At 46.6% G+C, this 25,203-nt stretch overlaps 1 protein-coding gene across 2 annotated transcripts in view; it reads right to left on the bottom strand.

Annotated features, from left to right (window-relative positions):
- The window catches only part of LOC141172526 (uncharacterized), a 120,180-nt gene that overhangs the window by 2,529 nt on the left and 92,448 nt on the right, over positions 1 to 25,203 (bottom strand). The window contains exons 11-14 of one of the 2 annotated variants that reach the window (XM_073656837.1): positions 22,212 to 22,270; positions 20,486 to 20,635; positions 17,503 to 17,583; positions 16,817 to 16,854 (exon numbers count right to left, since the gene is read on the bottom strand). In XM_073656837.1, coding sequence (XP_073512938.1) covers positions 16,834 to 16,854; positions 17,503 to 17,583; positions 20,486 to 20,635; positions 22,212 to 22,270 — 311 coding nt within the window. In that variant the 3' untranslated portion in view covers positions 16,817 to 16,833. The remainder of the gene's footprint in view (positions 1 to 16,816; positions 16,855 to 17,502; positions 17,584 to 20,485; positions 20,636 to 22,211; positions 22,271 to 25,203) is intronic. The other variant, XM_073656836.1, reaches the window with a different exon arrangement.

Here is a 25,203-nt window from a genome sequence, read left to right as displayed (position 1 = left end):
GACACTTTGCAACGATCAGGCCCCTGCTGGGAGGTCGCTGATCGCTGCAAAGTGTCCTGGACCATTTTTTGGTCGTTGGCCTCCCGCTGGCCAGCACACCTCGCTGTGTGTGACCAGCGGGACCAACGATCTGGCTGGTAACTATGGTAAACATCGGGTTACTAGGGGCACGCGCGCACTTAGTAACCCGCTGTTTACCATGGATACCACTCTGCTACGGTGCTCGGAGGCTCCCGCGCACCGTAGCAGAGTGGTATCCATGGTAAACAGCGGGTTACTAGGGGCACACGCGCACTTAGTAACCCGATGTTTACCATAGTTACCAGCCTGCTCCTGCTTGCAGCAGGCTGGTAACTGGAGCAGGACATCGTGGAACGATTCTTTCCACGATATCGCTGCTCCCCTGATCGCTGGTGAGCCTGCCTGTTTGACAGCTCACCAGCGATGTATTAGCGATGCAGCAACGATCCCTGACAGGTCGTATCGTTGTCGGGATCGCTGCTGCATCGCTTAGTGTGACGGGGCCTTAAATCTAAAAACTGATTGTATCAGAACGACTGCACCCAATAATCTAAGTCATACCTCGTTGGGTTCAGCTTCTCTTTGCCAACATCAGGCTACTCTCAGATGAGGTAGCAAAAAACTGCTGACATATTTCTTTAAGTTCACCAAGTTATCAGGTCTAAAAGATCTATTTAATATTGTATGCAATTTGCATCATGAAATCTGATGACAGACACAAAGCTCCAGATGTCTCTCATACCAATACAGTCTGCATATATTAAAAATAGATCACTTAGACCTGATGAGGCTGGAAAATTACTTTGAAAATCCATGTTAGAATGGATCAATAATACTTTTTTGAAAATTTTCACATTTTACGGACGTGATTTTTTACACCAGGTCATCAGGTCTAAAAGATCTATTTAAATGGCATCAACCCTCCTAAGCTGTCTATATGGGCATGTAGGTCATGGGAAGCTGAATAAAATTATACCTCGATATCTGTGATTCGATGTTTTATTCCTGAGAAATCCACATTTTTCATAATATGTAAATGAGCTGTTAAGATCTATGGGCCGGACATAGATCTCACCGAGAATCTGCGCCCAGAGTTTATATTAAATTAAACAAGGCGTTATCAGTATGAGACATGTGTAGCATCGGCGTCTCTGCCACCTGCCCGGCAGAGACGCCGTCCCCCTTACCGCCACGGTCTTGCTCCTGCGTCTTCTGGCCTCCCTGCAGCTGCTGCACGCAGCTTCCCTGGCCCTGTGCTTAGGGCGCGCGCTCCCGCCCTCTTAAAGGGACCGCGCGCGCCGTCCTAAAAAGTCCCCAGCCAATGGCCGGAGGACTTCCCCTATAAAAGGCACCTCCTCCAATATGGAGGTGCCCGTTCAAGGTTGTAGCTTTGTGTGAGATACTCTGCTTCAGCCCTCAGATCCCGCTGCTAGCCTGACTACCAGTCCAGCCCGCCAGCCAGACTACAAGTCCTGCCCGCCAGCCAGACTACAAGTCCAGTCCGCCATCCGGACTGCTAGTCCAGTCTGTCTGCTTGTCTACTCTCCAGCCCGAAAGTCTGCATACTGCCTGTCCGCCAGTCTGTCTATGGGCTCTGCCCGCCTGCTTACCTGAAAGCACCTGCCTGTTACCTGCCGTGCCAGCCAGCCAGCCTACCTGGAGGCTCCTGCCTGTTACCTGCCGTGCCTGCCAGCCAGCCTACCTGGAGGCTCCTGCCTGTTACCTGCTGTGCCTGCCAGCCAGCCTACCTGGAGGCTCCTGCCTGTTACCTGCCGTGCCTGCCAGCCCGCTTACCTAGAAGCACCTGCCTGTTACCTGCCGTGCCTACCAGCCAGCCTACCTGGAGGCTCCTGCCTGTTACCTGCCGTGCCTGCCAGTCCGTCTACAAGGATCACCCGTCAGCCTGCCTGCCGTGCTCATCTGCTGTACCGGTCAGTCCCTGCCTTCTGACCCGTGGGAGTCACCTGCTCTCATACAAGGTCGGTCCCCAGAGTAGCACCTGGTCCCTCTGCTCGGTCCCTCCCTGGTCACGGAGTTGATTAAGCCGCCGTACGGCCTTGGTCGGTCCGAGTTGATACCTAGTTAAGCCCCTCTGGTCCCTCCTTGCACCGCAGCACAGAGGTTCCACCACCCGGATCCGTAACAGTTTTCACGGGCCATGGAACCCGGTGGCCCCCAGGCCCCTTCGCTTGCTGACCTGTACCAGGAGGTTTCTCGTCAGAGATCCCAACAGGAAACCATACTGACCTACCTGCGGTCTGTCAACACTCGCCTGGACATGCTGTCTGTACCACCTGTGTCCGCCCCAAGTCGAGCGACACCCGCTCCGGCAGCGCCTCTACCTACCCATACCACGGCATCCAGCCTAGGACCCTGGCTTTCTGCGCTTCCTCGTTTTGGAGGTGACCCCGTCCTATGTCGGGGCTTTCTGAACCAGTGCATGCTGCACTTTGAACTTCTGCCACATCAGTTTCCCTCCTACCTGGCCAAGGTGGCGTTCATCATGTCTCACCTCACTGGGGAAGATTTGGCATGGCTTAACCCTCTATGGGAAAGAGGAGATTCCCTGGTGTCCGATCTTCCGGCTTTCCTCACTGCCTTCCGGAAGGACTTCGATGAACCCGGACGAAGGACCTCTACTGCCTCCTCATTGCTCCGTCTCCGCCAAGGGAGTCTCACTGTGGCCCAGTATGCCATACGGTTCCGTACCCTCGCTTCTGAGCTTGCCTGGGACAACAAGGCCCTGGTGTCCACCTTCTGGGAGGGCCTTTCCGGTCGGATTAAGGACGAGTTAGCCGACCGGGATGTTCCTACCACCCTGGATGACCTGGTGTCACTTGCAACCCGGATTGACCTCCGTTTCCTAGAACGTGCTAAGGAGACTACCCGAGAAGATTTCCTCGTCTTGCTCCTGCTTTCCAGAGACCCGCTTCCCAACCTGCATCTCCCCGGGCACGCTCGCCCGAACCTATGCAGATCGACCAGACCAAGATGGTCAAATCTCGCCAAGAGTCACGCCGAGCCGAGGGGAGCTGTTTCTACTGTGGCAGTAAGGAGCACCTGATTCGTTCCTGCCCGGTGAAGCTGGGAAACTCCAGTGTCTAGGACCGCTCGGAGAGGTCGTCCTAGGCAAAAGTAAATCCTCTCCGTTCTTGACTTTATCCGTCTCTATTTCCTGTGGAGAGAACCGCTTCTTTGAAACCGCACATCTGGATTCCGGAGCCGCTGGGAATCTCATATCCCAGTCCCTTGTAGAGAAGTATCAGATTCCTACCAAACCTCTGGCCGAACCATTGGCAGTCGCTTCCGTGGATGGAAGACTCCTTCCGGTGACCATCTTGCTCGTCACAGAGCCCGTAACCCTGCAGGTGGGAATGCTGCACTCAGAGAGGATTTCCTTCCATGTGCTTTCCGGACTCTCTCACCCCCTTTTGCTAGGTCTACCCTGGCTACAGAAACATGAACCCATTCTGAATTGGCAATCCGGTGAGGTGCTCCGTTGGGGGCAGGATTGCCATGAGACCTGCCTGGTTCCGGTTCGCCCGGCTCGACCCCCATCTTCTCCGACCAATTTACCCGGTCTACCGGCACCCTACTGGTCCTATGCTGATGTCTTCGACAAGAAGGAGGCAGAGACTCTTCCACCCCATAGGCCATATGATTGCCCTATCGACCTGATACCCGGTGCCACTCCACCCAGTGGGCGTATCTACCCGTTGTCGTTGGCCGAAACCCAGGCCATGTCGGAGTACATCGAAGAAAATCTGGCTAGGGGATTCATCCGGAAATCTTCCTCCCCGGCTGGAGCCGTATTCTTCTTCGTTAAAAAGAAAGACAGTTCACTACGTCCATGTATCGATTATAGAGGACTCAACCAAATCTCTGTCAAAAACAAATACCCCCTGCCGCTCATCTCTGAGCTGTTCGACCGCCTTAAAGGTGCGAAGATCTTCACCAAGCTCGATCTTCGTGGGGTGTATAACCTGGTCCGGATCCGCCAAGGAGACGAGTGGAAGACGACATTTAATACCCGGGACGGTCACTATGAATACCATGTGATGCCCTTCGGTCTCTGTAATGCTCCCGCCATCTTCCAAGAATTAGTTAATGACATCTTCCGTGACCTCTTATATTCTTGCGTGGTGGTGTACCTGGACGACATCTTGGTCTTCTCTCCGGATCTTCCCTCACATCGGAGGGATGTTCGTCAGGTCCTGCTTAGGCTCAGGCAGAATCACCTATATGCAAAATTTGAGAAATGCCTCTTCGAGCAGTCCTCCCTTCCGTTCCTGGGCTATATTATCTCTAAGACAGGTCTACGGATGGACCCCGAGAATGTCTCTGCCGTCTTAAAGTGGCGCCGTCCGGAAGGGTTGAAGGCGATTCAGCGATTCCTGGGCTTCGCCAACTATTACCGTCTCTTCATCCCACATTTCTCTTCCCGGACTGCTTCCATCTCTGCGCTCACCCGAAAGGGAGCAAATCCTAAGGAATGGCCATCCGAAGCGGAGGAGGCCTTCCTCTCTTTAAAACAAGCCTTTTCTTCTGCCCCTGTGCTGCACCGTCCGGATAACAACAAACAATTCTTTCTGGAGGTTGATGCTTCCTCTTCTGGAGCCGGAGCGGTGCTCACCCAGAAATCTCCATCCGGGAGAATGGTAACCTGCGGCTTCTTCTCCAAGCTCTTCTACTCGTCTGAGCGCAACTACTCCATAGGGGACCGAGAACTGCTAGCCATCAAATTGGCGCTGGAGGAGTGGCGTTTCCTTCTCGAGGGGACTCTGCACCTGGTGGTCATCTATACTGACCACAAAAACTTGACTTATCTTCAGAACGCCCAAAGACTCAATCCGCGTCAAGCCCGGTGGTCTTTGTTCTTCGCCCGCTTTAACTTTACCCTACATTACCGCCCGCGGGCAAGAACGTTAAAGCTGACGCCTTGTCCCGATCCTTCCTGTCTTCCGATCAAGAGGAGGAGCCTATGCATATCATCAATTCCCCTAAAGTGATGAATGTGGCACCCTTGGATCTGTCTCGTCTCCCACCCGGTAAGACATTTGTAGCGGTTCCGGATCGTAAGAAGGTTCTTCACTGGGGTCATTCATCTAAACTAGCCGGCCATGCTGGCCAGAAGAACACCTTCCTGCTCATTACCCGGCATTACTGGTGGCCTACCCTGCGCCAGGATGTGGTAAAATTCGTCACGGCCTGTTCGTCCTGTGCCCACAACAAGGTTCCCAGACATCTTCCTGCCGGCCGTCTCCAGCCTCTCCCCGTACCTGCTGCCCCGTGGCAACACATTGCTAAGGACTCTATTATGGATCTCCCTGTTTCTGCCGGTTGTCCAATCATTTGGGTGGTTGCTGACCGCTTCTCTAAAATGGCCCACTTCATTCCTCTGCCTGGTCTCCCGAATGCATCTGTGCTGGCTAAGGACTTCATCCATCATATCTTTCGTCTCCACGGCCTACCCCTCCACATTGTGTCTGATCGAGGGGTCCAGTTCACTTCGCGCTTCTGGAGAGCTACGTGTAAGCTGCTGGATGTCACCCTGGATTTCTCCTCCGCTTACCATCCGCAGTCCAATGGCCAAGTGGAGCGTATCAACCAGATCCTTACCAGCTACCTCCGGCACTTTGTCAACGCTCACCATACTGATTGGGTGGAGCTCCTACCTTGGGCCGAGTTCTCCTACAACAACCATGAGAGCGAATCTTCTTCCAAGTCCCCGTTCTTTGTGGTCTACGGTCAACATCCCCAGATTCCGTTTCCCGTTTCCGCTTCTGTGGACAACCCGGCCGCGGAGTCTCTGGTCAGCGAATTTTCCACTATTTGGGAGGACACTAGATCCGCACTTCTTCAATCCTCCGAGCGGATGAAGAAGCATGCTGATAAGAGACGTCTGGATCCACCTCAATTCCGTCCGGGAGACAAGGTTTGGCACTCCTCCAAACATGTTAGTCTCAAAATACCCTCCTATAAGTTGGGTCCACGGTTCATTGGGCCATTTGAAGTCCTCAAGCAAATCAACCCAGTATCCTACAAGTTAAAACTCCCGGCCACCTTACGGATTCCCAACTCCTTCCACGTATCTCTCCTCAAACCAGTTGTGCTTAATTCTGTTTCCGACAATACAGGTACCTCCCCAGCGCCGGTCTCTGCTGAGGACGTCTATGAGGTAGAGAACATTCTGGCCACCAAGAGGGTAAGAGGACAAACCTTTTTTCTGGTGGATTGGAAGGGGTTTGGCCCAGAGGAGAGAACTTGGGAACCCAGGGAGAACATCCACGCCCCGCTTCTCCTTAAAAAAGAGAGACGCCGTCCCCCTTACCGCCACAGTCCTGCTCCGGGGTCTTCTGGCCTCCCTGCAGCTGCTGCTGGTGCACGCAGCTTCCCTGGCCCTGTGCTTAGGGCGCGCGCTCCCGCCCTCTTAAAGGGGCCGCGCGCGTCGTCCTAAAAAGTCCCCGGCCAATGGCCGGAAGACTTCCCCTATAAAAGGCACCTCCTCCAATATGGAGGTGCCCGTGCAAGGTTGTAGCTTTGTGTGAGATACTCTGCTTCAGCCCTCAGGTCCCGCTGCTAGCCTGACTACCAGTCGAGCCCGCCAGCCGGACTACCAGTCGAGCCCGCCAGCCGGACTACAAGTCGAGCCCGCCAGCCGGACTACAAGTCGAGCCCGCCAGCCGGACTACAAGTCGAGCCCGCGAGCCGGACTACAAGTCGAGCCCGCCAGCCGGACTACAAGTCGAGCCCGCCAGCCGGACTACAAGTTGAGCCTGCCAGCCGGACTACAAGTTGAGCCCGCCAGCTGGTCTATGGGCACTGCCCGCCTGCTTGTCTACTCTCCAGCCTGCCTGCTTGTCTACTCTCCAGCCCGACAGCCTGTCTAGTCTCCAGCCCGCCTAGTCTCCAGCCCGCCAGTCTGTCTATGGGCTCTGCCCGCCTGCTTGTCTACTCTCCAGCCCGACAGCCTGTCTATGGGCTCTGCACGCCTGCTTGTCTACTCTCCAGCCCGCCAGTCTGTCTATGGGCTCTGCCCGCCTGCTTGTCTACTCTCCAGCCCGACAGCCTGTCTATGGGCTCTGCCCGCCTGCTTGTCTACTCTCCAGCCCGACAGCCTGTCTATGGGCTCTGCCCGCCTGCTTGTCCACTCTCCAGCCCGCCAGTCTGTCTATGGGCTCTGCCCGCCTGCTTGTCTACTCTCCAGCCCGCCAGTCTGTCTATGGGCTCTGCCTGCCTGCTTGTCTACTCTCCAGCAAGCCAGTCTGTCTATGGGCTCTGCCCGCCTGCTTACCTGAAAGCACCTGCCTGTTACCTGCCAGCCAGCCTACCTGGAGGCTCCTGCCTGTTACCTGCCAGCCAGCCTACCTGGAGGCTCCTGCCTGTTACCTGCCAGCCAGCCTACCTGGAGGCTCCTGCCTGTTACCTGCCAGCCAGCCTACCTGGAGGCTCCTGCCTGTTACCTGCCAGCCCGCCTACCTGGAGGCTCCTGCCTGTTACCTGCCAGCCAGCCTACCTGGAGGCTCCTGCCTGTTGCCTGCCAGCCAGCCTACCTGGAGGCTCCAGCCTGTTGTCTGCCAGCCAGCCTACCTGGAGGCTCCTGCCTGTTGCCTGCCAGCCAGCCTACCTGGAGGCTCCAGCCTGTTGCCTGCCAGCCAGCCTACCTGGAGGCTCCTGCCTGTTGCCTGCCAGCCAGCCTACCTAGAGGCTCCTGCCTGTTAGCCAGCCTACCTAGAGGCTCCTGCCTGTTGCCTGCCAGCCAGCCTACCTAGAGGCTCCTGCCTGTTACCTGCCAGTCCGTCAGCCCGGATCACCCGTCAGCCTGCCTGCCTTGCTCATCTGCTGTACCGGTCAGTCCCTGCCTTCTGACCCGTGGGAGTCACCTGCTCTCATACAAAGTCGGTCCCCAGAGTAGCACCTGGTCCCTCTGCTCGGTCCCTCGCTGGTCATGGAGTCGATTGAGCCACCGTACGACCTTGGTCGGTCCGAGTTGATACCTAGTTACGCCCCTCTGGTCCCTCCTTGCACCGCAGCACAGAGGTTCCACCACCCGGATCCGTAACAACATGTAGATCAGGTAGATCAGGAGAGCAGACGGTCAGTCATTGCATGTCTCACACTGGTAACGCCCCTTTTTATTTAAAATAAGCTCTGGAGGCGGAGTCTCATGGAGATCTATTTCTGGATCATAGCTCTTAACAGCTCATTTACATATTAAGAAAAACTTGGATTTCTCTGGAATAAGGCATCGGATCGCAGATATTAAGGGATCATTTTATCTAACTTGCTATTGTATTTCAAACTTTCCTGCATGTCGGTTTAACAGATTTCCTTTATTATCATATTCTATTTGCATTGTGAAATCTGATGACAAATACAAAAGCTCCAGGTCTCATGCATAAAGATTCAAATGCTAAAGTTTTGGGTGCATTCAGTCACCTCTAGAGGGAGCCCAGGAGTACTGTATACTGTGTTGCAGTTAGCTCCCTCTAGTGGTGGCTGCAGACAGACAAAAATCTATACCGGGAATTTGAAGCTTTGTATTATAAAACCTAAGCCTCAACCACTTCCAAGATATATATAAAAATAATCAATATCTAAAATGATAGGATGATAAAAAGCATAGATTTATTTATTTTTATTTATTTATTTTACTTTAAGCTTCTGTTGTAAATGATAAAATCCTGCCAATTGTGAGATACTATTCTAGCTTTAAAAATTGCTAAAAAAAATACTGTTTTGTCACAATCTAAACAGAATAAATGACTTGGTGACAGAAAATTGCTTGGGTTGCTTACGCACATAATAACATATTTAGGATTGGCCATTTGCAGCATTGTTGAGTTACAATTACTTAACAGGATGGCGGCACAGCCAGGAGTGGGCCACGCTGACAATTTGACATGCCTCAATAAATAAATGGCTCTATTGTTCCCTCTGTAGCAAAGAGAGCCACAAAGTGGAATTTTAATCACATTCCCCATCCACCCATAAATATAATACTCACAATCCGTGCGGTCCGATTCTGCCAAAAGTATATTTAGACGTACAGTGAGAAAATAGACGCCTGCGATGATGGGAATCGGTAAAAGCAGCGTTTTATAGGCTTATAAAATTGAGGCTTCATCTTTAAAAAGGAGTCAAAATGTAACCTCACCACATCCAATATAAGAGAAGAAAATGAGTTCTGACAGATCTGCACCCCTCGCAGGATGGGAGCGAGGTTCAACAATTTTACTGCTGCGCTCTCTTCAATTATCCGAACGCGTAATTAGAGGAAAATGAGTTTAGAGGAAAATGTCCTTGAGGACAAACACAATATAATATGAATGGGAGAAAAAAAAAAAGACAATGTGATATCAAAAGGCTCGTCAATAAAAAGGCTTACTAACACCACCAGTCCCAAAAATATGCTGCCCTCTGTAAGCATTTAGACTAATAGGAGAGTGAACCTGTCCCTGTAATATGCTGCTATAGCCTAGGGAAAAATATGTAAGTGACAGAGCTGCTTTAAAAATAGATGTGGCTTCATAGAGATCCCCCATGCAACTGGAGGCTCCGCGGAGGCGGTACCACAGATGTCCTGGCCCATGAGGAGTATGATCATTAAAATCTAATAAATATATACAGTATTTATATACTATATAGCAATATAATTACTTTATTTGGTCACTATAGTATAGGGGCTTAAGCAGAGTGGGTGCAGGGGTAGCAGTCATAGAAGCGAGCAGCAGAAGTGAAGAAGACTGTTTGCTTGCTCCAGTGGAGCAATCTGCAAACTATGTACATCGCACCAGACAAGTGTTCCTCATCAGGAGATTTCTGTGCTTGACAGGGGAATGACAGCGCTTGAAATAAAAGCAGGTCACTGAAAGAAAACTGTCAATCACTGACAGAAGACACGCGTCGGGGGGACACCCTCCCCCACCTTATGCATGCATTTTCGGCTGGCTTGAGCATGCATTCTCAGGATAAATCAAAACGATCGGCAATCCACTCCAGGTGGTGCATGTGGAAGTCCCATTAGTAGAAAAATCAAAAAAAGTCCCAACTTCGTTAATGCTCATCCTTATTTAATGAGTGAAATACCGCAGAAGCATTTCAGCCCATCCCAACCATTCATCAAGCTTGAAAGCTTGGGATGATCTGAAACGTATCCTGTAATGCCCATCTTTAACAAGTTAAATACATCAGACACGTTTCAGTTCATCCCAAGCTTGACGTCTGAAACGCGTCTGATGTATTTCACTTGTTAAATAAAGATGAGCATTACGGAAGTTGTGACTTTTTGGGATTTTTGCATTTTCAAAAAGAGAAAGAAAAATCACAGCCAAACACCGCAGGCAGTGGCTTATCTTCCACAAGAACAAAGGGATCAGGCAGCTCAAACCAGATGCCCAATCCTCATCTCCACAGACAACGGCCATCAGGAGGCCCCAATATGGATTAGACGGTCAGCTTGTCTTAAGAGCTGCGATGTGTGATGTCTTTCCAGAATGTGAATAATGAGACTCAGAAACTGTTAGCAATGTAAGGAGCAGTCCCATAGCGGCGGACTAATTGGAAGCTCAGCCCAATATTCGGCACATCACAAGCCTGATGTAAACGTCCCTCAACAACGGCATTAAAGAAATGAATTACACACACACAAAAAAAAATAGGATCTGAGACCATATGGTTAAAATTTAGAAGCCGATGTATCTTCTCCGGAACAACTGTTGTATTAAACCCTTCCAGAAATTCTGGTCCGCGCAGCTGTTTCCTCCGCAGCACAGTATCAGCGCCGAGCCCTAATCTTCCTGGGCTTGGATGCGTGAAGGTAACTTGGCTCAGTAAACGTTTCCTGGCAAAATCCTTAATCAAATCCCTCCCTATTAGCTGTAAGTGGTTTTGGAAAGGAACTAGATGGGGGTTTTTGCTTTTCTCTGGGAAGATCATACTGAATTCAATGAGGGTATTAGGAGAACAAAGCTTTCATTGTCCGTGTCTGCACTAATGAGAGCGGCACACACATTATTTATAAGGAGAACTTTCCTGACTTGCCGCTCTTTACACTGATACTTCACTGCAGTTTTGGAACTAGTGGGTACATTTGAGAAAATTATGTTGATGCAATGCCAGTTGTTATCCACTAGGGACGCTCTTCTATTATCTAGCTATTGATGTAGATATCTCACTTCCCACAAGTCTGTTTCAGTAAGTACTAGGGCTCCACCTTAAATAGTAAAAAATAATCTCTTACCGCTTTGTGCTCTAAGGGTAAATGCACACAGTGCGGATTTTTCACATCAAATTTGTTGCATGAGGATTTTGGTTCAGACGCATTGAAAAAGGATGAAAATCGACAGCAAGCATTGACATGCTGCGAGTTTAAAGAAAATCTGTCAGAAGGTTTTTGACACCTAATTTGAGAGCAGTATAATGTAGAGACAGAGAGCCTGATTCCAGCGATGTGTTATTTACTAGGCGGCTTGCTACAGTTTTGATAAAATTCCTGTTTTATCAGCAGAAGAGGACTAGTAAACCTACTGCCATGTCGTCCTCCATGTTCATGAGTTCTGTATAGCCCTGCCCTCATCACTGATTGGTAGCTTTCTGCCTATGCACAGTATACACAGAAAGCGGCCAATCAGTGGTGTGGGAGGGGTTATACAGAGATCAGCATTTAGAGAACAGAGCTCAGCATTTAGAGAACTACTAGATCTGCAGAAGAGAAAACATGGATTTTATCTAAACTGCAGCAAGCCGCCCAGTACGTGACATATCGCTAAAATCAGGGTCTCTGCCCCTATATCATGCAAATACAAACAACATGTGATTTATACACGAAAAATATAAGTGCATGGTTTATTTGGATAAAATTATTATAAATAAATTATTTAGCTGGCACTGTTTATGCTGCGGATTTTCCAGATGCGAGATTTTAACTCTTTGTTGTAGAATTTCAGTGCCGGTCTGAATCCGAAATTCAGCATCAAATAAGCAATGTGTGAACTGAGCCTAATGGCCCCAATAAAAATTTGTCTAAGGTCAGCTGTACCTGACACCGATAGTCTAATGTGTATGAGGATCTCCCAACTCCCCTCCCCCACAACAGATGATGGGAGAGAGAAGGATCCAGCATTTGGAACCTGCTGAACAGCTGATCTTTCTGTTTGATGGCGAGATTACCCTCTGTCAGAGGAGTCGCACAGGAGCTCCCTCTTTATGCAGGAGTCGGAGAGATATCCGTGCGCCGATCAATCCTTCGGCCGACCGCTATCTAATGAGTATGGGAGGCTTAATATCTTCTAAAATAAATTGACAATATTCCCCTTGTAAATAGGTTGTTTGCCTACACCAGGGATGTCAAACTTAAACCCACAGAGGGCCAAAATGGAAAACTTGGACAAAGTTACGGGCCAACCTGTATACAGTATAATGGGCCCCACATAGTCCTCCATACAGAATAATGGGCCCACAGTCCTCCATACAGAATAATGGGCCGCACATAGTCCTCCATACAGTCCATACTGTATAATGGGCCGCACATAGTCCTCCATACAGTATAATGGGCCGCACATAGTCCTCCATACAGTATAATGGGCCGCACATAGTCCTTCATACAGTATAATGGACCGCACATAGTCCTCCATACAGTATAATGGGCCGCACATAGTCCTCCATACAGTATAATGGGCCCCACATAGTCCTCCATACAGAATAATGGGCCCCACATAGTCCTCCATACAGAATAATGGGCCCCACATAGTCCTCCATACAGAATAATGGGCCCCACATAGTCCTCCATACAGAATAATGGCCCCACATAGTCCTCCATACAGTATAATGGCCACGCATAGTCCTCCATACAGTATAATGGCCCTGCATAGTCCTCCATGCAGTATAATGGGCCCACATAGTCCTCCATGCAGAATAATGGGCCGCACATAGTCCTCCATACAGTATAATGGGCCGCACATAGTCCTCCATACAGTATAATGGGCCACACATAGTCCTCCATACAGTATAATGGGCTGCACAAAGTCCTCCATACAGTATAATGGGCCGCACATAGTCCTCCATACAGTATAATGGGCCCCACATAGTCCTCCATGCAGAATAATGGGCCCCACATAGTCCTCCATACAGTATAATGGGCCCCACATAGTCCTCCATACAGTATAATGGGCCCCACATAGTCCTCCATACAGAATAATGGGCCCCACATTGTCCTCCATACAGTATAATGGGCACCACATAGTCCTCCATACAGTATAATGGGCACCACATAGTCCTCCATACAGAATAATGGTCCACACATAGTCCTCCATACAGAATAATGGCCCCACATAGTCCTCCATACAGTATAATGGGCCCCACATAGTCCTCCATACAGAATAATGGGCCCCACATAGTCCTCCATACAGTATAATGGGCCCCACATAGTCCTCCATACAGAATAATGGGCCCCAGATTGTCCTCCATACAGTATAATGGGCACCACATAGTCCTCCATACAGTATAATGGGCACCACATAGTCCTCCATACAGAATAATGTTCCACACATAGTCCTCCATACAGAATAATAGGCACCACATAGTCCTCCATACAGAATAATGGCTCCACGTAGTCCCCCATACAGAATAATCTGCCCATATAGTCCTCCATACAGTATAATGGCCCCACATAGTCCTCCATACAGTATAATGGCCCCACATAGGGGTGACAGTTCTGGTGTCAAGAGCCAAATACAACGACCCTGCGGGCCATATTTGCCCCACGGGCTGGAGTTTGACATGTGCGGCCTATACAGTCTAACCAGGTCAGCATTTTCCAGACACTGTCAGACCATCAGAGTCTATAGTTGCATTTATACGAGTCAACAATCAGCAAAATTGGCCCATGTGATAATGCCGGCAATCACCCAATGAAGGAGGAAAACACTTGTCCATCTGACAATTGGATCGTTTATGCGGCATAAAAATCATCATCAGCTCATCGCCCCATGTAAACGGGATGTGCTGCCGACAACATGGTGCTGTATGGGGATTGAACGATTATACTCCCAATCGTTCTGTTTCTATGAGGCGATGAATACTGATAGGAAACGATCAGTCAGCAAGTGACCAATGACTTAGATATAATCGATCGGCTCTTGTAACAGGTTGAAATCGATCCCTCTAAGGGGGCGCAGTCAGACGGCCATTGAAACTGGACAGAGATCGGAATGTAATGCTCGGACTGGTCGGCGGCTCTCCCCACCTGAGCGTGACAGCTGCATAGAAATACATGACGCTGTTGGGATGGGAGGGCTGATGGTCAGTTTGAGTATTGCATTGCGATCCTAGTCAGAGTTATACAGGTGTCTTATACAGCTCTATTACTCCCCCACGAAAACACATGAGGCGGTCACGCTCGGGTCAGGAGAGCCTCCGGCCAGTCCGTGCATTGTGTTCTGATCTCGGTCCGATTTATACGGCTGTCTAACTAAGCCCTAAATGGACCCAAAGACAATTTACAGTTTTTAACCTATTTATGGGGAATAATTACCAAAAACAGACACCAGGACTGGTGCTGTTAAAAGACAGAATGGCCCCTTTCGGGAATTTTTCACATGTGTCATTTTGGTGGTATTCACATCATTTTTTAGGAAGCGGGAAAGTTTGTGTGTGTCTTTTTTAACATTTCATTTTTTTTTCTTAATTCTATAATGTACTGATTTTTCTCTAAATGTCAATGTGTCCTACTTTTACATCCTTTGACATCCGTTAGGGCACACATAAAATGGGTGAAATCTCAAGTATCACGGCATCCTAATTTCCCATCCATGGTGTTACATAGGATTGTGATGCAGAGCATTCATCATGATGCAGACGGAATGAGTATTTTTTAGACAGTAGTTCTACCTACCAAATTCTAATCGCCCTTAGTTTTTCTGAGTGTTGCATCGTCAGGGTGCCATCTCGTCCCTCTATTAGAATCCAGCTGTCTCTGCCGGATCCTACTCTGTACAAAGATTTTGCTTCCTTTGCTCTGTAACAGCGAGATTCCCTCTGCAGAGAGATCAGCACAGATGTGTTCTGTCATCTCCGAGAGGACGGAGGAACTGCTACGTGTTGTGCATGAGACGTGTTGTGCCGGGGAGCTGCGATGCATGATAATGTGAGTGCTGAATTCAACAACGGTGACCCCCAAAGGATCAGAGGCTCCAAATAATGCAGCAAAAAAATCAGGTTAGCTGAGGTAAGGAGCTCGTGATTGAAATCAAAACGACAGGGGAAATTATGAAAGCCCACCGACGATTGTAAAATTTGGAAAATGGCAATGTAAAGTGCTAGGATAACACTGAGCCAGCGCAAAGTATCAAGGAGCTCAGCTGTTCATCATACGCAAGGCCGGGTCCTGCAAGCCCCATTTACAAGAAGAAATCGCCGAGTAGAATTATTGCTTTATTTATTAAAGGGGACGTCTATCTTCACAACCAACATTTTTTTTTAATTATTACGATGCATCTAAAAAGAGATTTAGAAAATTATGAATGAAAAGTTCATTAATAACTTTTATTACCTACGCACACAAGATCAACAAAACCGGGGGGGCTGCTATAAAGTAGATGACTACCCATTTACCTCCTTTAATAAAACCTCCATCATTTAGTGTCTACATGATAACAGTGTCATGAGGATACCGCGACAGAGAGGGGCCAGAAGACTGCGGCGTCTGGTCACCCGAACTCCTGCACTGGTTAGAACTGCTTCACCATCATACTAAACAATGCAGGTTTTCTTTGCTCTGGCATTGCTAGGGTTAATCAGTTTAGTTGATCTCCTGGAGCTCTCCATCATGGATAGCCTCAGCTGTTCTGTGTTGGACACTCCCCTCTGATATATATGCTTGCCACTGGCATTTGGGAATTACCAGTGATAGTTCCTTCTGCCTGGTTTGGGGTTGGAGGGGTTGTTCAGTGTTTGGAGTTGGAGAGTTGTTTTGGAGATTTCTGCGTGGAATTGGATTGTGAGTTCATCCTCATCCTCTCCTATTTGGTTTCACCTTCCTATACCTCCTCTGTGTTCCACTCTGTTGTTTGGTGAGCATAATTTGCATGATTACAGTTTTATTTTATCCCAGCCTGTATGGTTAGTGTTATCCTATTCACTTCGGCCTCACACCTCCCTGGGTGGGGGACGGGACAGATAAAGGTAAGTCAGGAGCATAGCAAGGCACGTGACCTCAGCGTCTCCACCTTCTGAGGTAATCAGGGGGACAGGGATAGTCTAGGACTCCCCCTAGCATGAGGGATAGGGAAGGAGCCCCTTGCCCTCGAGAAATTCTGTAACAGTACCGTGACAAGCAGACTACAAGCAATACCGGTGTTGCCCGATACTGCAGTTACACTTTTTTTTATCATATTTCCCTTACTTCTTATGTACCTATGATACATTTGATAAATTAGTAAAAAAATAGTAAGCACCAGAAAAATAAAGAAAATAATGAAAATAAAGAAAGTTAAAGTCCACATTGGCAAAATACTTCTATTTTATAGACTAATTCTATATTTCAATACCTATGGTGCTATTGTTGCAATGAGGTGGCCATGTTTTTACCATCCTGTACACCCCTACAATAAGAGCGATTAGAATTAATTTTCCACAAATCTATAAAATTATGTCTGAATCATCAATTTCATTAAAGGATCATCTGGCTATTCATCATCTGGTCGATCAAAACCGATTTAGGTGAAGTGATTATTGTCATTGCAGCCATTTTTCCTTTGCAATTAATTTATCGGGAAGTACAAAAAGTTAGACTGACCTGGGTCATTGAACACTTCACGTGTTTGAGACTCTGAGCTGTCGTGTTAGAAGATAAAGGGAAACACTGATTTTAACAAGAACCGGCCATCCGTATACACATCATTATCTGCAGGCATCACCATATATAATATTGTACAAGAGCCAATTATTCCTGTACTTACCTCCTCACCTTTACTATAGGATTTCCATAATTTATAGATCCGCAGTAGTGAATAAGTCGGAGAGATTTGCAGGCCACTAACACCCAAAGTCCCACATAATCTGCAGGTTTTAAGTATATGCGGACATGGCATGCTCCCTTTAATATTATTATTGTCTGCCATCCCCTATAATTTTATGACTGCCGGGTTTTTGGAGCATAGGATCATACAATTTAACCCTTTGGGGGCACATGTAGGAGATTTTCACGTAAAAAATTTGACTATCCAGCTGGAAATAAGAAGTCCCAAACCACAAAGGAATACGAGATTTACTAAAACTAATGCATGGTAAAAGTTGAGAAATTTCAACCAATCAGAATGCAGTATTTATTTTCCAAAGGGCAAAAAAAAAAAAAGATATCTTTAATCTGATTGGTTAGTTAAGAACAAATCCTGGCTCAATAAATCTGCCGCCCATTGTAAAATAATTATCAGGGGATTCACTCCCCACCCCAAATCCTATAGAAACAAAATGTTTTCTTACAAGATCCTGCTCTTGGTCGTCCTGATATGGTTCTTCTGGTTCTTCTCTAGATCGCACTTTGGCATCAGCTGCCTGTAAGAACTAAATAAGAAACATAAGATTAAAACGTCAGTAGATTATTAAAAAATAAAAAAACTGTAAAAGATCTTGGCATGTATGGAGAAAACAAGAAAATATTATCACTAAGCACATACCTAGACACATGCTGGACTAGTCCTAGCAGTTTTCCCCTCTGCAAGCTCTAATTTTCAGTTATCTCTGAGCTAGTGGAAGGACACCAGCTGCTATGATGTCTCGAATACACACGCAGATACATGGATTCCTGTTCTTCGTCTGTATCGCACAGACAGAAGAAACAGCATGGAAGACATTATACAGCAGTACTGAGCTGTGTGTCTGTGAATCCAGCACTGAAGTACTGAGCTGTGTGTCTGTGAATCCAGCACTGAAGTGAAATACTGCAGCACCATCTGCCTGCTCCTCACTCCTACTTTCCTTTCCGTCCACCGGCCTCATACAGAGTAGGACCGCCCACCAGCCTCATACAGAGTAGGGCCGCCCACCGGACTTATCTGCATACAAACACTAGGGATTTCAATAGATAAAATACAAGTTGTACCGAATCAATCTTTGCCTATAAACTTATATATCATTCTGCTCAGCTTCTCCTTCTCTGTACCGTGCCGCCACAGATCAGACCGCATGTACAACGTGACAGACTCCCTTTAAGAAAAGGTTGATTGAGCTCCTTACTATTCTGTTCCACCCTCAAGCTGCAATCACAAGTTGTAGTAAAAAAATGCGTAATTTTTGCCGTAATTTTCCACAACTGCGGCAAATACACTTAGGATTTACGGCAATATTGAAAAAAAATGTCAGCAAAAAAACAACTCAATTCTACTGCAATTTTGCAAAGTGTGAACGCAGCTTCAGTTCTAATGGAAGAAATGAAAGTCTACTTCCTCAGGACAAGGTGACACAAAGCTCCATAATGATTCATTTCATTCTCAAAACTTTTCTACTGTAAGTTTAAGAACGGAGCCCAGTTGACGTCACATAAACGCTTCTCTGATTTCGAGGAGACAGGAAATTGGTAGAAAAATCAGACATTAATAGATTCATGTGACACTGCAGGTGCCGGTTTATATTTGATCTCTGTAACAACTACGCACAAAAAGACGTCAATGCCAGAACAAACACAACAGTTAATCCCTTTAGCACCAGATTTACTTTCTTATCTTTTTCCTCTCGGAGCCAACAATTTAATTGGCAATATCAGAAAAGAGCAATGTGACTCCGATGCCTATTACATGGCTGCCCACTGACAGATGTGACTTCAATAGTTGCTGTATTTGACATAGTAAGTGTAGATTTATAGTCAGTATACAATAGTATAGAAGGACAGCATGGCAAAGACATATATGTCGTCAGATCTCATAGAGACTAGTGGAATCTGATGACAATTTTCAACGTCTTTTAGACAATTCCCTGACATGGAAACATCAATCAGACAAATAGGATTTGATATAGGAAAAAATAAAAGCGTTTTTACCCCCAGAAACTAAGATATTATGATCTGTATGTTCTTTCTGGTATTGTGGCTCAGTCTATTCTCTAGAGGTAGTAATAAGTATAATGTTGCATGAAATCCTTGAGCCCTCCTGATTCTACCACTCTTTTCTGTTTTGCTCTGCGTCGCTGCATTGCAGAGATATTCACGTTTGTTTCTTCTGCAGCGCACTATGTGAAAACTCCACTTTGCAGTCCAACTGGGCGTTTCTTCACAGTCTTCTCTGGGGACATGCACTTTCACCCCTTCCTCGCAAACGCTGCCAATTACAGCTTGGTAGCTGATCTAGCAGTCTAACAGTCTCAGACATTGTCGAGCTGTGACTGGAAATGTCTGGGAGAGATGGGTGAAAGAGCACGCCCCCCAGAGAAGAATCTGAAGCAACATCCAGTTGGACTGCAAAGCGGAGATTTCACATAGTATGCTTCAGAAAAAAAACAAGTGACCAAATCAATGGAAACACCCGGTGGTCAATTTACTCAAATATTGAGAAGGAATAATAGAGGAACGGTACACCACAGATTGTTATTTTAAGGGAAATATAAGTATTTTTCTAAACCAGACATGACTGGAAGGATGATAGATCCTTTTTAAAGATCTCCTATGACCAGTATGAACAATCCCTGTTACAACTATTCCAGGCAATGGGATTAGGTAGAAGGTTCAAGTCTAAGGCTATGTGACCAATACGTCGTCTTCAGGCCAATGTTGCCTGAAGAAGACGTCTTCTTCAGGTAGATTCTGCCTAAAATACTTCCAATTGGCAACTGCTCACTGGTTTATATACAGAAAGAAAAAAAGCCCAAAAACATTATCGATGAGGACCAAAAAGATGCCAAAGACGATGCTTTAAGCAGCGTCTAAAAAAGTTGTGTGCACATACTTTTATGTGTTTTATGTACTGATGGATTAAAGTCATCTAAAATCTGTTCATGCAGCGCGATCGTGACAGCTCATCATTGATGGACGGCGTTGTTCTGATTTCTCAGCACAGGTGTTTCAATCATTTGAGGGGTGATGGGGTAGAGAAAATGCACCTTCTTAGCATAAAGAAGAACATTTTCTATTAATATATACAGTTATATATACACATACTCAGTTGATGACCACATTTATGCTTCTAGGTGCACAGAGTATCGTGCTGCTCCAGCTGTGAATATAATTGCATTTGGAAGAAACGTGCATTTCTGGGATTCGCCACTGATGTACAGTTGATCTTAGGATCACTATACTTTATCGGACACATTTTTTTTCCAAAAACATCAGCATGATAAAAAGTCACAAGTGAAAAGTGCAATATATAATTTCCAAAAAGTGAAAAAGAAATGACAGGGTGCCTAAGATTGGATATAGTTCCCTCCAGTAAATTGAAGAGGATGCTCCAATTATGGACACCTTTACATAGGATCTTACCACCATTTTCGCCTCTGGCTTCATATACACTGCATTTTTCCCCACTTCCCCTTTCTCCTCAAATTCTGGTCTGTCAATTTCAGCTTCTTCAAATTCGTCCTCACCTTGATTGTTGGGATCTTTGGCTGGATCAGCTGCATCCTCTGAAACCTGCAGGGATATACGGTTACATGGAGAGGATAGGCAACAACCACTTAACATTATCCTGCATGAGTTTAGGGTCCCGTATAGCGGCAGCAAACCATGTATGAGCTACCCGAACCCAACCCTAAGGCTGGGGCTACATCAAAACTTTTTGTAGTGCTACTGTCACGGGTGTGTCAGACAGTCGCCCTGCAGTTGGTTGCAGAAGATCTCTTTGTTTGGCATTACAGACATCTTCTTAGATCTGTCTCACTCTAGGACCCAGCGGCTCCCTTCCTCTTGCTAATTAACACCCTTGCCTGGGTGTATAAATACTTTCAATTTGCAATAGGGAGGCGCCAGTGATATTCACATGACCCCTTGTGAAGGCTTGGAGCAAGTGCAGTTCTTACTTCCTCTCTGGTGCCAAGAGGACGTGTGTGCCATCTCTCTAAAGTCGACTCAAGCTAAGCTACTTTCCCCGTGTTTGTCTCTCCTTGCTGTCTTTAGTTGTCAGTGGGGATCGACTAGTGCTCACCCCCCCCCTTCCCGATCTAGGGCCAAGCGCTAAGGAAATACAGGGATAGGTTCCTGTGCAGTGATTGGTGAAGAACCAATATAGGGACGGTAGGGGTAGACAGGGTGATTGCAGATTAGCCTAGATGTTCTCCACTTCCCCCTTTCCCTAGTGTCTGGGCTCCCTTTCCCTCATCCCTTCGCGTTGCACTTTGTCTTTCCTACACTGTGCAGGACAGCTACTGATGAAATACAACCCCATGTAGTCTTTGAATCGCAAGGTGTAGATCAATAGTTAAATCAATCGCTATAAAAATGTATTGTAAAGCATGCATGGTAGAACTGTAAATTACCTGCTTACATTGAAGCACAGAAGACCCAGAAAAGCGAGAACCTACTATATGACTGCTTTTGATCATGAGAGCCAAAAACACTATGGAAATGTCAATTAGAATAAGACCCCATGCAGTAGCTGTGACCCTAATCGAATGGTATCCTACTTGTGGCCTAAATATGCTTTATGATGGTAGGACATGGAGGTCAGAAAAGCTTTTAGGCACAAAATAAGGGAGCGCTGTCCATACTATATGCACTAATGCAAAAGTGGCTGCTCATGGGAGGTACGGAAAAAAGCCGAACACTCTCACGGCGGACCCAGAACTTCCCGCAGCCATACTAGCTGGTTACTGGGGCTTCATCGTGTCAAAGGGTCTTCCATTTGTAAGAACCCCATTAAAATCCAACCTACTGAATAATTTTTGGGCAATGGTAGGGTGACATTGGCGTTGCCCAAAGAATGCCTCAAATTGACTGAATATGAAAAAATTGTAAGATTCAATGACAGCTGGGACATAAAAGACATGACATGCTTCGTGCACGCGGTCATCAGACTCCAAATAAAAAAGGAAGACTTGAGAGTGTATTAGTCTAAATCTCTAGGACAATCTTAAGATAGTAATCTACAGGGATTAAAGCGTGGTGCGGTGGTGGCGTGCTACAAGTCACATATCGGCTGCATGTCAATGAGCTGGGAATTAGAGCACAATTGCTGTGAAGCCGAGCGCTGAATGGTAATGCCTTCCCTTACCGGCGTTTCCTGCCCTACGTGCAGCTTCTGGGTCTCCTCTCTGTCAATCATTCCGGCATCTGTGAGAAGGTGATTCAATTATTAATCTTGCAGCCTTTTTTTTTCATACTGTATAATGAACATACACAGTGCGAGACAGCGACACGGAGCCCCCACATCACTCCAAGACAGTAACACAACTAGATATTTTCATAGAATTAAAGAAAATCCCAGTAAATATAAATTCCCTCTTCGTCCTTTGCTATAAAATATTTCTGGGAAAGCTTAGTGACAGACAATGCGCCTGCAATTAGAAAAGCAAATATCGCCGGTTATGCAGGAATAAAGGTAAGAAGGGGGAATTTCTTCATAAAACTAGATAAGCAGATATAACTAAGACATGACTAGATTACTAGAATATTTAAGTTTACCCATGCCCACAGGATAGGTGATAAAGTTCACTAAATACTGAGGTCAGGTGTCGCCCACCTGTTAATCCTTTAAAGAGGACTTGTCACCTGCTGAAAAAATTCCCTATAAAAATCTCTGATTCTTCTGCTCTTTTCCGTTTTGCGCTGCGTTGCTCCCTTGCAGAGATATTCACATTTATTTATTTTGGAGCTCAGTATGGGAAATCTCTGCTTGCAGTCCAACTGGGCGTTTCTTCAGAGTCTTCTCTGTGGGCGTGCACTTTCACATCTCCCTCCCACAGACTGCCAATCACAGCTCAGCAACTGATAGACTACTGATCTTTGATTGGCAGCATTTGGGAAAGAGGGGTGAAAACACAAGCCCCCAAAGAAGACTGAAGAAATGTTCAATTGGACTGCCAGAAAAGATTTCACATACTGCGCTACAGAAGGAACAAATGTGAATATCTGTTTGTTTTTATGGGAAACCCCATATAACAGCTGAATAAATAACAAGGGCTTACTTAAAATACTTCAATCCCAAATTGGATGTAATTTTAATAATGTGCAAAGAGCCACCACATAATGTCCTTTTTCACAAACTGGGTAGCAAAATCGACAAGATTTATGTAAATTTGCATTTAAGACCCAGGACGGTTAACATTTCTGTAAGGGAATATTTATTTACAGGTTTTCACAGAGTCCTGAAAAGGAAATCGGCATATTTGTACAGTGTTAAACTCTCCTGACGTCTATCGGCATAACTAGTAAGATTAGCTATTCAGGATCCTAGGAAAGCTTCCATTAAAAACGGTTGAAAAAGACTCAGAGATGAAACCACAGTGGTTGCTGCACTGTTCCCTCAACAGGTGGCACAACAGTTTAATCAACTATGGGGGGTCAACAAGTCTAAAAGAGCTTTATGCAAGTTGGAATACATGGCTTTATTTCTATGAGCATGTAGCTCCTTCAAAGACAAGTCCAGCAATACCTTTACATGGCCAGTCCGCTCCTCCATTACTGAGAAATTTGAATGCATATGCAAATGAGGCTGAAGAGCTATGGTAGATCTGAAGCCTTTGTCACTCCAGCTCTATTCCCCGCTCAGCACCACCTCCTCCTTTTGTTTGATGGCTCCTTTGCCTGAAGTCACACAGAATAGAGGCTGTCAGTCACATAGGAGGAGACTGAGATGGGCAGGGAATAGAGCTGGAGTGACAGAGGCTTCAGATCTATCATAGCACTTCAGCCTCTTTTGCATATCAATAAAAATGCTGATTTGTCAGTGACGGAGAAACGGACTGATTGTGTAAAGGTATTGCTGGACTTGTGTTTGAAACATCTACATGTGCATATATATAGCTTGGGAGGTGAAATCCTGCTGACAGATTCCCTTTAAAATTAAAGGTCATGTCCCTATAGCGAACCAGTTAAGAAGAGGCATCTGTAATGTGCCCTAAGCTGTGCAGTCAGGTCTGGGATATGGGTTTCCTTTTAATTAAATGGATGGGGGGAATGACTGGTTGGATAGTTTGTAGATACTGATGGCATAGAAATAGATATAAATAAAATGGCTAATCTATAAAAAAAAAAAAAAATCAACCTTTTTTGGCATAAAGCGACTGGTAGGTTCAAAAATATAAACTTTTTTAGTAGGAGAATTGGGATAGAGCGCAAGCTCCATTTGTGATTCATAGCCGCGGGCTCACATTTGGAAGAGCGGGTTAGTAAGCAATCTTTATAGAAGAGCTTTGTGAAGGAGGGTACAAGTCCAGCATCCTGCTGAACCTGGCCTAGATTCAGTGCAAGGATCGAAAATGTACAAATCCTACAATAGTGAAGTTTTAATGAGAGATCATTAGTAGAGCTACACCACCCAGGCGTGCGGTTTCTCATTAAAAAGATGTAAGGAGGTTCCCCACTGGCGGGACCCCCTGGCCGGAGCCTTCACCCTGCTAATGCAGTAAATTAACATTTTAGAGGTTTGACAACAGATACCATACAAATGATCACACAAAGCACCAGACAACTTTTACAGGGGTCCTAAGCATGTGGATTCCAATATGAGTACAGAAAATCACCCTATAGAAAAGACCTTGTGACTAGAGATGAGCGTTGTTCTACTCGAACTGTTCGCCAATCTCAAATTCGAGCTGTTTTGGGAGGTGTTCGAGCAGTTCGGCGAACACGAACAATTTGAGCAAAATTCGGCTATTCGAGGTTATGTTCGATAACTGTTCGTGCACCAAAATCATAACTGGATTTTTTCTCAGTAATGATGAAAATTAATGTTAATACGCAGTTTGAGTGTACAGCGGGGTGGGGGGAGGGGCAGGGGATGGATCTCTGCAGGAACAATGAAGATCTCCATTTTTTTTTCTCTTTCCCGCATTTACAGTGGGGAGGTGCAATCTGTCAGCCTATCAGCAGCGCACACACGGAGCGAAGTGCTTTTTTTCACACAAGCAAGGGCATGTGTCATTGGCAGTGTATGTCACATGTCCTTGCCCTATAAGACCAAGCCATTTTCCCCGTCGCCACCATTTTCTCACTGCTGCAGCTGCGTGTTAGACGGCACCGCTGTTGCTGTGTGCGCTATACCT

Source organism: Phyllobates terribilis, unplaced genomic scaffold, assembly GCF_046119375.1.
Source record: "Phyllobates terribilis strain yellow unplaced genomic scaffold, ASM4611937v1 Scaffold_12__6_contigs__length_324123572, whole genome shotgun sequence".
NCBI lineage: Eukaryota > Metazoa > Chordata > Amphibia > Anura > Dendrobatidae > Phyllobates > Phyllobates terribilis.
The sequence above is the reverse complement of the archived record's forward strand: the minus strand, read 5'-3'. Positions and strand labels throughout refer to the sequence as shown.